Source organism: Mustelus asterias, chromosome 9 (assembly GCF_964213995.1).
Source record: "Mustelus asterias chromosome 9, sMusAst1.hap1.1, whole genome shotgun sequence".
Taxonomy (NCBI): Eukaryota; Metazoa; Chordata; class Chondrichthyes; order Carcharhiniformes; family Triakidae; genus Mustelus; species Mustelus asterias.
In genome coordinates, this window is record NC_135809.1 from 69,547,222 (window position 1) to 69,561,328 (window position 14,107).

At 45.0% G+C, this 14,107-nt stretch overlaps 1 protein-coding gene across 1 annotated transcript; it reads right to left on the reverse strand.

Moving 5' to 3' along the window:
* Positions 1-634: 634 nt before the first annotated feature.
* On the reverse strand, positions 635-12,217 carry LOC144499139 (uncharacterized). The gene is made up of 2 exons (XM_078221219.1): positions 10,741-12,217; positions 635-727 (listed from the first exon to the last, which is right to left on the reverse strand). Exon 1 carries the CDS (start codon positions 12,074-12,076, stop codon positions 11,459-11,461), a length of 618 nt encoding a protein of 205 aa, XP_078077345.1. The 5' UTR covers positions 12,077-12,217; the 3' UTR covers positions 635-727; positions 10,741-11,458.
* Between the last annotated feature and the right edge of the window lie 1,890 nt (positions 12,218-14,107).

Genomic DNA, 14,107 nt, shown 5'->3' on the forward strand with positions numbered 1-14,107 from the left:
ATTCTCTAGGTAACAATGAGCATAGTGTAACACAATTTCACATTCAGTTTGCAGGTGAGAAATCTGTGTCAGAAACAAGTGTTTTCATGCCTTTACAATCACCTTTATTTAAGTTTAAGAGAGAGTTAGTTGTTAGTGGATTGGGAAAACAGTCAAAAAGTAAAGCCGTAGGGAAACAGCAGCTGACTTTTCAGGCAGTATTTCAAAACTCTCAACAAAGATGTATTCATTTGAGAGAAAAAGACTCAAGAAGACTAAATCATCTGTGGCTAATGTTATTTGATTTGATTCATTATTGCCACATGTATTAGTATACAGTGAAAAGTATTGTTTCTTGTGTGCTATACAGACAAAACATAGAGAGAGTGCAGAATATTGTGTTACAGTCATAGCTAGGGTGCAGAGAAAGATCAACTTAATGCAAGGTAAGTCCATTCAAAAGTCTGACAGCAGCAGAGAAGAAGCTGTTCTTGAGTCAGTTGGTACATGACCTCAGACTTTTGTATCTTTTTCCCGAAGGAAGAAGGTTGAAGAGAGAATGTCCGGGTGCGTGGGGTCCTTAATTATGCTGGCTGCTTTGCCGAGGCAGCGGGAAGTGCAGACAGAGTCAATGGATGGGAGGCTGGTTTGCGTGATGGATTGGGCTACGTTCATGACCTTTTGTAGTTCCTTGCGGTCTTGGGCAGAGCAGGAGCCATACCAAGCTGTGATACAACCAGAAAGAATGCTTTCTATGGTGCATCTGTAAAAGTTGGTGAGAGTCATAGCTGACATCATAGAATCATAGAAACCCTACAGTGCAGAAAGAGGCCATTTGGCCCATCGGGTCTGCACCAACCACAATCCCACCCAGGCCCTACCCCCATATCCCTACATATTTACCCGCTAATCCCTCTAACCTACGCATCTCAGGACGCTAAGGGGCAATTTTAGCATGGCCAATCAACCTAACCCGCACATCTTTGGACTGTGGGAGGAAACCGGAGCACCCGGAGGAAACCCACACAGACACGAGGAGAATGTGCAAACTCCACACAGACAGTGACCCAAGCCGGGAATCGAACCCAGGTCTCTGGAGCTGTGAAGCAGCAGTGCTAACCACTGTGCTACCGTGCCGCCCTTTCCTTATGCCAAATTTCCTTAGTCTCCTGAAAAAGTAGAGGCGTTGGTGGGCTTTCTTGACTATAGTGTCGGCATGGGGGGACCAGGACAGGTTATTGGTGATCTGGACACCTAAAACCTTGAAGCTCTCGACCCTTTCTACTTACTGCATCTTACTACTTTCTACTTACTGCATATCTTACGATATGCAGTTCATGATATTAGTGATTTTTAGAAAACTGTTCTAAAGGTTACATCTTTAAATCTTGGACTGAGTTTAGGGGCTGTTTTCAGAATAGACTCAGAGGGTTACCTTTTGGATTCAGGCCAGACAAAGATGAGACATCCTCAGACATGTATAGAAAAGGGACATTTGAAATCCAATGATTGTTCCAAAATAATTAATAAAAAGCTCATCAACTTGATGACTTCCCTTCAAACACAAAGACACTAACAGATAAGTCACTGTAAGGTGTGAACAATGTTAGCCATTTTGATCATGACAGTGGTAAATAGAATTCAAAATTGTAATGGAATTACCACTTGCCTTGTCTGGAATTATGACAAGCATCTTTGCCTCATGCTGCATTGAAAGAACCATCTAAAAACATCTTCAGAGAAACAGGCAAGAGAACCAGGAAGAGAGAGAGAAAGGCATTTAGAAACAGCCATGGTTTCTCTTCCAAGTAACTCGTGTTATAATCCAGGTCAGAAACTCCAAGGTGTTTTATGAAGTCAGCCTAGATGCAAGACTGGGCAGAAAAGTGGCAGATGGAGTTCAACCCAGATAAGTGTGAGGTGGTTCATTTTGGCAGGTCAAATAGGATGGCAGAGTGGAAGATCAGAAGGATCTTGGGATCCAAGTTCATAGGACGCTCAAAGCAGCTGTGCAGGTTGAGGCTGTGGTTAAGAAGGCATATGGTGTACTGGCCTTCGTCAATCGAGGAATTGAGTTTAGGAGTCGTGAGATAATGTTGCAGCTATATAAGACCCTGGTCAGACCACACTTGGAGTACTGTGCTCAGTTCTGGTCGCCACATTACAGGAAGGATGTGGAAGCCATAGGAAGGGTGCAGAGGAGATTTACAAGGATGTTGCCTGGGTTGAGGAGCATGCTTTATGAGGATAGGTTGAGTGAGCTCGGCCTTTTCTCCTTGGAGAGACGAAGGATGAGGGGTGACCTGATAGAGGTGTATAAGATGTTGAGAGGTATTGATCGAGTGGATAGAGGCTTTTTCCCAGGGCTGAAATGGTTGCCACAAGAGGACACAGGTTTAAGGTGCTGGGGAGTAGATACAGAGGAGATGTCAGAGGTAAGTTTTTCACTCAGAGGGCAGTGGGTGCGTGGAATGGGCTGCCAGCAACGGTGGTGGAGGCAGATTCGATAGGGTCTTTTAAGAGACTTTTAGATAAGTACATGGAACTTAGTAAGATAGAGGGTTATAGGTAAGCCTAGTAATCGCCAAGGTAGTGATATGTTCGGCACAACTTTGTGGGCTGAAGGGCCTGTATTGTGCTGTAGTTTTTCTATGTTTCTAGACCATAAGTTTTGCATTTTGAATTTTGGCATTGGTAAGCACAAGATGTTTCATTCCAGGTATGACTGAAATTACTCACTAGGGAGCTTTCATCAAACAAAGTTTATTTTTAAATACGGTTAAGATATAGAAAATTAGCAATAACTTGAACCAATTACAAACAAAAAAAACCAATCATGATATTGTACAAACCCTAACAGCTATGAACACTGTTCCAACTCAAACATTCTCACAAATATACACCCCCATTCCAGGCTTAACACAGAAAGTAAGTATGCTCACATGATGCTGGATCTTGCAGCTTTCCAACCCCCGCTGTGGTTTACTCCGTTGGATGGTGAGTAGAAAACGCTGAGGCCTTCCGACCCTGGTACTTTCATCACATTTCAAGAGACAGAGGCACTCCTTGCCTCTAAATACTAGCTAGCCAGCCAACAAGAACTACATTTCCAATACCAGGGAGAGACACAGAAACACTGCTTTTCACTCTGGAGTCCAACAGCTTCTAACGAGCTAAACTGAAAGTGAATCCTTATACAGCACATTGGTGAGTCCACATTTAGAAAAAGGAGGGTTATACTTGCATCGGAAGAAGTTCAGAGAAGGTCGACGAGCTGATTCCTGGGATGAAGGGTTTGTCTTATGAGGAAAGTTTAAGCAGGTTGGACCTGTATTAAAGGTCTGAAAATTGATAAATCTCCGGGCCCAGATGGGCTACATCCTAGAGTTCTAAAGGAGATAGCTGAAGAAATAGTGGAGGCGTTAGTTATGATCTTTCAAAAGTCACTGGAGTCAGGGAAAGTCCCAGAGGATTGGAAAATCGCTGTTGTAACCCCACTGTTCAAGAAGGGAACAAGAAAAAAGATGGAAAATTATAGGCCAATTAGCCTAACCTCAGTTGTTGGCAAAATTCTAGAATCCATCGTTAAGGATGAGATTTCTAAATTCTTGGAAGTGCAGGGTCGGATTAAGACAAGTCAGCATGGATTTAGTAAGGGGAGGTCGTGCCTGACAAACCTGTTAGAGTTCTTTGAAGAGATAACAAATAGGTTAGACCAAGGAGAGCCAATGGATGTTATCTATCTTGACTTCCAAAAGGCCTTTGACAAGGTGCCTCACGGGAGACTGCTGAGTAAAATAAGGGCCCATGGTATTCGAGGCAAGGTACTAACATGGATTGACGATTGGCTGTCAGACAGAAGGCAGAGAGTTGGGATAAAAGGTTCTTTCTCAGAATGGCAACCGGTGACAAGTGGTGTCCCGCAGGGTTCAGTGTTGGGGCCACAGCTGTTCTCTTTATATATTAACGATCTAGATGACGGGACTGGGAGCATTCTGGCCAAGTTTGCCGATGATACAAAGATAGGTGGAGGGGCAGGTAGTATTGAGGAGGTGGGGAGGCTGCAGAAAGATTTAGACAGTTTAGGAGAGTGGTCCAAGAAGTGGCTGATGAAATTCAACGTGGGCAAGTGCGAGGTTGTACACTTTGGAAAAAAGAATAGAGGCATGGACTATTTTCTAAACGGTGACAAAATTCATAATGCTAAAGTGCAAAGGGACTTGGGAGTCCTAGTCCAGGATTCTCTAAAGGTAAACTTGCAGGTTGAGTCCGTAATTAAGAAAGCAAATGTAATGTTGTCATTTATCTCAAGAGGCTTGGAATACAAAAGCAGGGATGTACTTCTGAGGCTTTATAAAGCACTGGTTAGGCCCCATTTGGAGTACTGTGAGCAATTTTGGGCCCCACACCTCAGGAAGGACATACTGGCACTGGAGCGGGTCCAGCGGAGATTCACACGGATGATCCCAGGAATGGTAGGCCTGACATACGATGAACGTCTGAGGATCGTGGGATTATATTCATTGGAGTTTAGGAGGTTGAGGGGAGATCTGATAGAAACTTACAAGATAATGAACGGCTTAGATAGGATGGACGTAGGGAAGTTGTTTCCATTAACAGGGGAGACTAGGACGCGGGGGCACAGCCTTAGAATAAAAGGGAGTCACTTTAGAACAGAGATGAGGAGAAATTTCTTCAGCCAGAGAGTGGTGGGTCTGTGGAATTCATTGCCACAGAGGGCTGTGGAGGCCGAGACGTTGAGCGTCTTCAAGACAGAAATTGATAAATTCTTGATTTCTCGAGGAATTAAGGGCTATGGGGAGAGAGCGGGTAAATGGAGTTGAAATCAACCATGATTGAATGGTGGAGTGGACTCGATGGGCCGAATGGCCTTACTTCCGCTCCTATGTCTTATGGTCTTATGGTCTTATGTATTCAATTGCAGTTTAGGCGAGTGAGATGTGCTCTTATTGAAACATCTAAAATTCTAAGGGGGCTTGACAGATTAGATAGTGAAAGCATGTTTCCCCTCTTGGGGGAGCCTAGAACTAGAGGGCATAGTTTAAAAATGAGGGGCCCCCCCATTTAAGATAGAAATGAGGAGGCGTTTCTTGACTCAGCGGGTCATTCATATTTGGAATTCTCTTCGACTGCGAACTGTGGAGGCTGGGTCATTGAATATATTTAAGGCTGAGTGTAGTGGGGTCCGGAGCTGACCAGTACTGCCCAAAGTTCAGACAATACAAGACACACGAGGCAGTTATCTTTGTATAAAGAAGTTACTTTTTTAAACCAGCGGCTGCCAGGAATTCATCAAAGGGTTAAGTAGCTCTGACATAGAGCAGCAGAACCTCTCCGATGAAATTAACATATACGATCAAAAATCGATCAATTATAGTTTTTTCTTATCAATCATTCCCACCTTTCAATAGCTTTAAATCAATCATCTTCATGATACACAAATCAACAATAATACATGTCAAATACTTCAGCCAATTGAATTCCACCCCTCAGCATAATTGTATTTTATTAGTCCATGAAGTCTGGAAGCTGACTCCTCTCTTGGCTGACGCCACACCCTGGTTGCCTAGTAGCCTTAGACGCTCAGCCCAGAGTTCAAATAAACGTTCTGATGGGTTCCCTTAAAGGTCACTAACTCGTGACACCACATCTGGGCACCAGTCCATCTCTTCTGGGTAGTGAATGTACCCTATTTATGAAATACAATTAGGTGTTCCAACTTCCAACACTTCCCTTTTGTCCTTCAAGGACAATCCGATAGGCCCTCCACGCACACTATGCACATCAGTGGCTGATTCATTGGCTGGGACGAGAGGGAGGAAATGGGGAGCTGGACTGTGGATAAGACTACAAGGGTGGCAAATGGAACAGATGCAGCGAAGGGAAAGTTGGATAACAACATACAGGACAATGAACAAGGCCAGGCTTACAAAGGTATTTGAGAAGAGTCTTGAAAAAGTCTCCAAACCACCTGCCACTGATAGGGAGCCAACCCCATCAGTCAAAAGGCTTTTCCTGAGCAACTGAGTGCAGGAGATGCATCTTCTCCTGAATGGTCTGTACATCTGTCTCAATCCTACGATTCTCATCAACATAGAAGCAGCATGTCTCATTGACACCTGCACAAACCCCCCCCCTCTTGCACCATTAGTAAGAGATCAAGGGCCATGCGGATCTGAAGCACCATCTTAGAAAAGGATTGAATTTCCAACTGCAGGTCTGACAGCATCTGTGGAGAGAGAACAGAGCTAACATTTCAAGTCTGGATGACTCTTTGTCAGAACTGAAAGCGTCTGAATGTTTTTTTCTGCCACAGGAAACGTCACTTAAGGCACCAATATAAAGTCAAGCCTACCCAGTAACAGTGTTAGTGATATATCGCAAGTGCATAACATGGAAGTGTCCAGTAGTAAGGATTTAAATATTCACTCATTGGTCAACATGAAAATGGGCAAGGTAGCCCCCATCACATTGTTGCTTTTGGTAAACAGTTCACCTGTAAAGATGGAATTTGATATGGGAGCCTCTTCCACAGTGATAGGAGAACACACATTTTGATATTTACAAGGAGTCCAGCCATTAATTTGAAGGGTTGCACAGCAAAACGAACAATGTACACAGGAGAAGCTATCAATAAGGTTTGTGAGGCACGACCTACCTTTCACAAAACCGTATTGACTATCCCCAATCAAATTGTTCCTTTCTGGATGATTATACATCCTATCTCTTATAATCCTTTCCAAAACTTTGCCCACAACAGAAGTAAGGCTCACCGGTCTATAATTACCAGGGTTGTCTCTACTCCCCTTCTTGAACAAGGGGACAACATTTGCGACCCTCCAGTCTTCTGGCATGATTCCTGTAGACAATGATGACGTAAAGATCAAAGCCAAAGGCTCTGCAAACGCCTCCCTAGCTTCCCAGAGAATCCTAGGATAAATCCCATCTGGCCCAGCGGACTTATCTATTTTTACACTTTCCAGAATTGCTAACACCTCCTCCTTATGAACCTCAATCCTGTCTAGTCTAATAGCCTGTATCTCAGTATTCTCCTCGACAACATTGTCTTTTTCCTGTGTGAATACTGACGAAAAATATTCATTTAGCGCCTCTCCTATCTCTTCAGACTCCACGCACAACTTCCCACTACTGTCCTTGACTGGCCCTAATCTTACCCTAGTCATTCTTTTATTCCTGACATACCTGTAGAAAGCTTTAGGGTTTTCCTTGATCCTACCTGCCAAAGACTTCTCATGTCCCCTCCTGGCTCTTCTTAGCTCTCTCTTCAGGTCCTTCCTGGCTAACTTATAACTCTCAAGCGCCCTAACTGAGCCTTCAGGTCTCATCTTTACATAAGTCTCCTTCTTCCTCTTCACAAGAGATTCAACTTCTTTAGTAAACCACGGTTCCCTCGCTCGACCACTTCCTCCCTGCCTGACAGCTACATACTTATCAAGGACACGCAGGAGCTGTTCCTTGAACGAGCTCCACATTTCAATTGTGCACATCCCCTGCAGATTTTTTCCTGATCCTATGCATCCTAAATCTCGCCTAATCGCATCATAATTTCCTTTCCCCCAGCTACAACACTTGCCCTGTGGTATATACCTATCCCTTTCCATCGCGAAAGTAAACATAACCGAATTGTGGTCACTATCACCAAAGTGCTCACCTACCTCCAAATCTAACACCTGGCCTGGTTCATTACCCAGTACCAAATCCAATGTGGCCTCACCTCTTGTGGGCCTATCTACATACTGTGTCAGGAAACCCTCCTGCACACATTGGACAAAAACTGACCCATCTAAAGTACTCGAACTATAGCTTTTCCAGTCAATATTTGTAAAGTTAAAGTCCCCCATAACAACTACCCTGTTACTTTCGCTCCTATCCACAATCATCTTTGCAATCCTTTCCTCTACATCTCTGGAACTTTTCGGAGACCTATAGAAAACTCCCAACAGGGTGACCTCTCCTTTCCTGTCTCTAACCTCAGCCCAAACTACCTCAGTAGACGAGTCCTCATCAAACATCCTTTCTGCCACCGTAATACTGTCCTTGACTAACAATGCCACACCTCCCCCTCTTTTACCACATTCCCTGATTTTACTGAAACATCTAAACCCCGGAACCTGCAACAACCATTCCTGTCCCTGCTCTATCCATGTCTCCGAAATGGCCACAACATCGAAGTCCCAGGTACCAACCCATGCTGCAAGTTATTCCGGATGCTTCTGGCGTTGAAGTATACACACTTCAAACCGCCTTCCTGCCTGCTGGTACACTCCTGCGACCTTGAAACTTTACTCATGACCTCACCGCTCACATCCTCCTGTACACTGGAGCAACAATTCAGGATCCCATCCCCCTGCCGAATTAGTTTAAACCCTCCCGAAGAGCATTCGCAAATTTCCCCCCCAGAATATTGGTACCCCTCTGGTCCAGGTGTAGACCATCCCGTTTGTAGAGGTCCCACCTACCCCAGAATGAGCCCCAATTATCCAGGTATCTGAATCCTTCCCTCCTGCACCATTCCTGTAGCCACGTGTTCAACTGTTCTCTCTCCCTATTCCTCTCCTCGCGAGCATGTGGCACGGGTAACAAACCAGAGATAACAAATCTATTTGTTCTCGCTCTAAGCTTCCACCCTAACTCCCCGAATTTCTGCCTTACATCCCCATCTCTTTTCCTACCTATGTCATTGGTGCCTATGTGGACCACAACTTGGGGTGGTCCCCTTCCCCTTGAAGGATCTCGAAAACACGATCCGAAACATCACGGACTCTGGCACCTGGGAGGCAACACACCAATCGAGTGTGTTGCCTCCCAGCGAGTCTCTCTTGCTCCCACAGAATCTCCTATCTGTCCCCCTAACTATGGAGTCCCCAATGACTAATGCTCTACTCCTCCCCTTCCCTTTCCCTTCTGCGCAACAGGGACAGACTCTGTGCCAGAGACCTGTACCCCATGGCTTATCCCTGGTAAGTCGTCCTCCCCAACAGTATCCAAAATGGTATACTTGTTATACAGAGGAACGGCCACAGGAGATCGCTGCACTGACTGCTTCTTACCCCTTCCAACAGTCACCCAAGTATCCTCATTCCTAGGAGCAACTACCTCCTGTAGCTTTTATCTATAACTGTCTCTGCCTCCCGAATGATCCTGAGTTCATCCAGTTCCAGCTCCAGATCCCTAACACAGTCTTCAAGGAGCTGGAATGGGGTGCACTTCCTGCAGGCGTACTCAGCTGGGACACTGATGGTGTCCCTCACCTGAAACATCCCACAGGAGGAACATTGCACTGCCTGCACTGACATCCTTGCTAACTTCCCTTAATAAGAAACAAAAGAGAAAAGAAAATGAAAAAAAAAAGCTCACCTGCTCTCACACCAAGTCTTTTTTTTTAGGTTAGAGGAGAGGGAAGGGTGGGAGACTCTCCACGTGTAGAGTCTCGGGTTACCTCCCCGTTCAAATTTATTGGGCAAAAACCATCCCAGGTCTCCCTGCAACCTATTTCCGGTTTCCTGTTTCCTGTTGCTCAGGTAAAAAAAACAAAAAAACGACTCCGAAAAAAAGTAAAAAAAAAAATTCAGCTTATCTTATCTTCCAGTTCTGCCCTCCAAAAATCACTCCCCTCTCTGCCCGCTCCTGGAAAGCATCTGCATCTTAGACATACACAGCTGGGCACTGTGCAATTCTCGGCTGGTACAGGGACGACTATTCTGGCTCCCCAGAGTATGATGCCATTTTCATAACTTAATTCATCCATTCATATATAATATGGTTTCATCTCTTCAGAAACTGGCTCACTGGCCCAACCTAATAATGTGTCTCATTTTGGACAACAGCGGATCCCTGCTGGTCCAAAACTTGATTTTCTGCACTAGAACTGGCAACGTGTCCCAGAAATTCAATGCCATAACAATTTCTTGCGGTACTGGGGGAGGTGCTACACTCTCTGATAAAGACAGGTGACTTATCACATCCACACTTGCGATATGTGGTTGAATATAAATTCGTGTAGCTGACAGAATTAACATCCAATGCTGAATTCCAGCTGCTGCGATTGGTGGAATAGCCTTATTTTTAGCACAAATACATTGTAGAAAATGTTATAAAAATTATAAAGAAAAAGTAGAATGAAACAGTTGGCTTCCCACAGTCCCTCCTTTAATGCTTCCTGACACTTTATGGAAGAAGAATGAAGCAAGCAAGAGCATATATTACAAGCATTCTCATCTATTTTTAATGGCCCCAATCCTTTTCCATGGAGCAGCCTTCAATAGGAGAAGGCAGAGCTTGGCTAGCACGTGTACTGAATTTGGTTATATATATGCGTCGATATAAGATTTGATTTGATTTATTATTGCCACATGTGTTAACATACAGTGAAAAATATTGTTTCTTGCGTGCTGTACAGACAAAGCATACCGTTCATAGAGAAGGAAATGAGAGAGTGCAGAATGTAGTGTTAGAGTCATAGCTAGGGTGTGGAGGAAGATCAACTTAATGCAAGGTAAGTCCATTCAAAAGTCTGACAGCAGCAGGGAAGAAACTGTTCTTGAATCGGTTGGTACGTGACTTCAGACTTTTGCATCTTTTTCCCGAAGGAAGAAGGTGGAAGAGAGAATGTCTGGGGTGCGTGGGGTCCTTAATTATGCTGGCTGCTTTGCCAAGGCAGCCGGAAGTGCAGACAGAGTCAATGGATGGGAGGCTGGTTTGCGTGATGGATTGGGCTACATTCACGACCAAATTTCCTTAGTCTTCAGAGAAAGTAGAGGCGTTGGTGGGCTTTCTTAACCATAGTGTCGGAATGAGGGGACCAGGACAGGTTGTTGGTGATCTGGACACCTAAAAACTTGAAGCTCTCGACCCTTCCTACTTCGTCCCCATTGATGTAGACAGGGGCATGTTCTCCTTTACGCTTCCTGAAGTCAATGACAATCTCCTTCATTTTGTTGACATTGAGGGAGAGATTATTGTTGCCACACCAGTTCACCAGATTCTCTATCTCATTCCTGTACTCTGTCTCGTCATTGTTTGAGATCTAACCCACTACGATGGTGTCGTCAGCAAACTTGAAAATCAAATTGGAGGGGAATTTGGCCACACAGTCATGGGTGTATAAGGAGTATCGTAGGGGGCTGAGAACACAGCCTTGTGGGGTATTGAGGATGATCGTGGAGGAGGTGTTGTTGCCTATCCTTACTGCGTGTGGTCTGTGAGTTAGGAAGTTCAGGATCCAGTAGCAGAGGGAGATGCCGAGGCCCAGGCCACAGAGTTTGGAGATGAGTTTCGTGGGAATAATAGTGTTGAAGGTTGAGCTGTAGTCAATAAATAGGAGTCTGACATAATTATCCTTGTTGAGTGCAGGACCAGGGATATGGCATCTGCTGTGGACCTGTTGCGGTGGTAGGCAAACTGTAGTTGATCTGTAGTCTGAGAGGCTGGAATGGATTCATGCCATGGCTACCCTTTTGAAGCACTTCATAATGATGGATGTCAGAGCCACCAGCCGATTGTCATTAAGGCACGCTGCTTGGTTTTTCTTAGGTATTGGGATGATGGTTGTCTTCTTGAAGTAGATAGGGACCTCAGATTGCTGTAAAGAGAGGTTGAAGATGTCTCTGAATACCTCCGCCAGCTGATCCATGCAGGATCTGAGTGCACGTCCAGGTACCCCATCCGGGCCACTAGCTTTCTGTGGGTTGACCTTGCTCTTGACGTCTGCAGTGGTGACCCCAGATACATCCAGGGCTTCCAGGGTGGGGGGCATGCTCTCGCTGACCTCTTGCTCAAAACGGACGTAGAATGCATTGAGCTCATCTGAGAGGGGTGCCTTGGAGCCGGCGATTTTATATGCCTTCATCTTGTAGCCTGTTATGTCTTGCAGACCTTGCCATAGGTGGCGGGGGTCAGTGTGGCTAGCCTGGGACTCTAGCTTGGTCCGGTACTGTCTTTTGGCATCTTTGATGGATCTCCTTAGATCGTATCTGGCTTTCTTGTATAGGTCAGTGTCGCCTGACTTGAACGCCTTAGACCTGGACTTCAGCAAGCAGTGGATATCCCTGTTCATCCATGGTTTCCAGTTGGGGAACACACGGATTTGCTTCTTTGGCACACAGTCTTCTACACACTTACTAATGAAGTCAGTTACCCATTCTGGCTGGTCAGTTTTTAAATACTGACCAATCCACTGACTCCAAGCAACCTCATAGGAGATTATCCGATTCCTCAGACCAACATTGCATGACCTCTTTGATGGATTCTCCTGCTTCAGTTTTTGCTTGTAAGCTGGGAGCAGGAGCACAGCCTTGTGGTCTGATTTGCCAAAATGTGGCCGGGTGATAGAGCAGTAGGCATGTTTCATATTTGTGTAGTACTTGTCTAGGATGTTTGGGTCTCTGGTGGAGCAGGAGACGTGTTGGTGGTAACTTGGTAGTACGCTCTTGAGCTTGGCCTGATTGAAGTCCCCCGGCCAATGGTGAACAAGGCCTCAGGATGTTTCATCTCAAGGCTATTCGTAGTGGTGTATATTTCACATCCGCATGGGATGGGATGTAAACTGCCATCAGGATAACGGAGGTGAACTCCCGCAGAATGTAGTAGGGGCTGCATTTTAGCGTCAGGTATTCTAGTTCTGGGGAGCAGAAAGTTGCCAGTGGTCATCATGAGGGGAGACTGATGTGACAGGGAGAAGCTTCACGACCTCCGAAGCCTCGCCCTTTGATCGCTTACAATATTTAATAACCACAAAAATTAGATACAAAATCAATAAAAACACCAAGTAAAAGACAATTCCCTGCACTATAGATGTTCCCAGGGAGCCCAACCATCCTGAAGCCAAGCTCCGTAGGGGAGATCATGGAGATTATTTGAGTTTTCTGATTTCCTTTTTGATATGGTTGGCCAAATCAGTGATGGATTCTGAGTTATCCGATACATAAGTGCAACATTCAGAGCCGATTAAAGCGTAAGTTCCCCCACTAGCTGCTAAGACAAAGTCTAATGCCATATGGTTCTGGAGGCTAATGTGTGGATAGCTACCATCTCATCATTAATCTTAGTCAGTACTGAAGAGGTGTCATTATCTACCTTCTCCAGGTTAGAGGCCATATTGATATTTTCCCTGGCAAACTTGGCTGCACCATACCATGGAAGCAGGATAGAGGAGAAGCACTGAGTCTCCGAGTTAGCCTTCTTTTTCCTTTCAGGAGAGGGGGAAAAGAAGGAGACTGATAGATGTAAGGGACAACATAGCCAAGGTAGCATGATCCACGTCACTGTACAGATAACCATAGATATGCACGGTTACCACAGATCTAATTGGTTCCATTGAGAGGGTTCAGTAATGAGACCAACTATGTGCCATTAGGAGCACAAACTATGGTGTTAGTACCACAGGCAGTGGAGTTCCCCAGCATGGTGCCATTATTGCCATCACACTGGAAGCAAAATGGGGCTCTTGTTAGACCTTTATTATGAAGCTCACATGAGGGTGGTTCGCAGGATATATTAAAGGAAGGATACCAACCTGTGTAGTAGGCAGTATAATTGCAATACATCTCAGAGGATGAGCAATTGGTACCCAAGGGTGAGAGGAAATGATTTCCATTATTGAAACACCACCAAGGCATGAGTTCAGAGGCATTGAGTGGGAAGCCTCTTATTGGCACTCCCACCTTGTCCAAGGAGGTGAACATGTGAACAGATCCAACATTTAGAGAGGTTAAGGTTTTTAGCAGAGGTATAGGACATGTAAGGATAAGTATTAATCTGTAATTCCCTAGGGGAGTGCTGGACAACCTCGGAGGACAAGGTTGCTGGACTCAAAAACAGTAAAATTAACAACATGAGAATGGATATAGAAAAACATATCGGCAAACACATTGGCTTAATCAATTCGGCAATCAATTAACAGTCACTAGACTTAGTCTCTCTGGCGGAGCTCTTTTGATGTGTGACGCGTGGATCCAAATTTTCTGGCCTTCGACTTTCACTGCGGACTGTATGACAAGCAAAACTTGGTAGGGACCACTTGGCGTCAAGCGGTTCACGTTGAGGTTTCTTAATGTACACCCACTTGCCTGGAATGATGTCATGTCCA

Bases quoted from the DNA above. Each gene is read 5' to 3' on its own strand.
- LOC144499139 (XM_078221219.1), bottom strand. From the start codon at position 12,076: ATGAACAGGGATATCCACTGCTTGCTGAAGTCCAGGTCTAAGGCGTTC.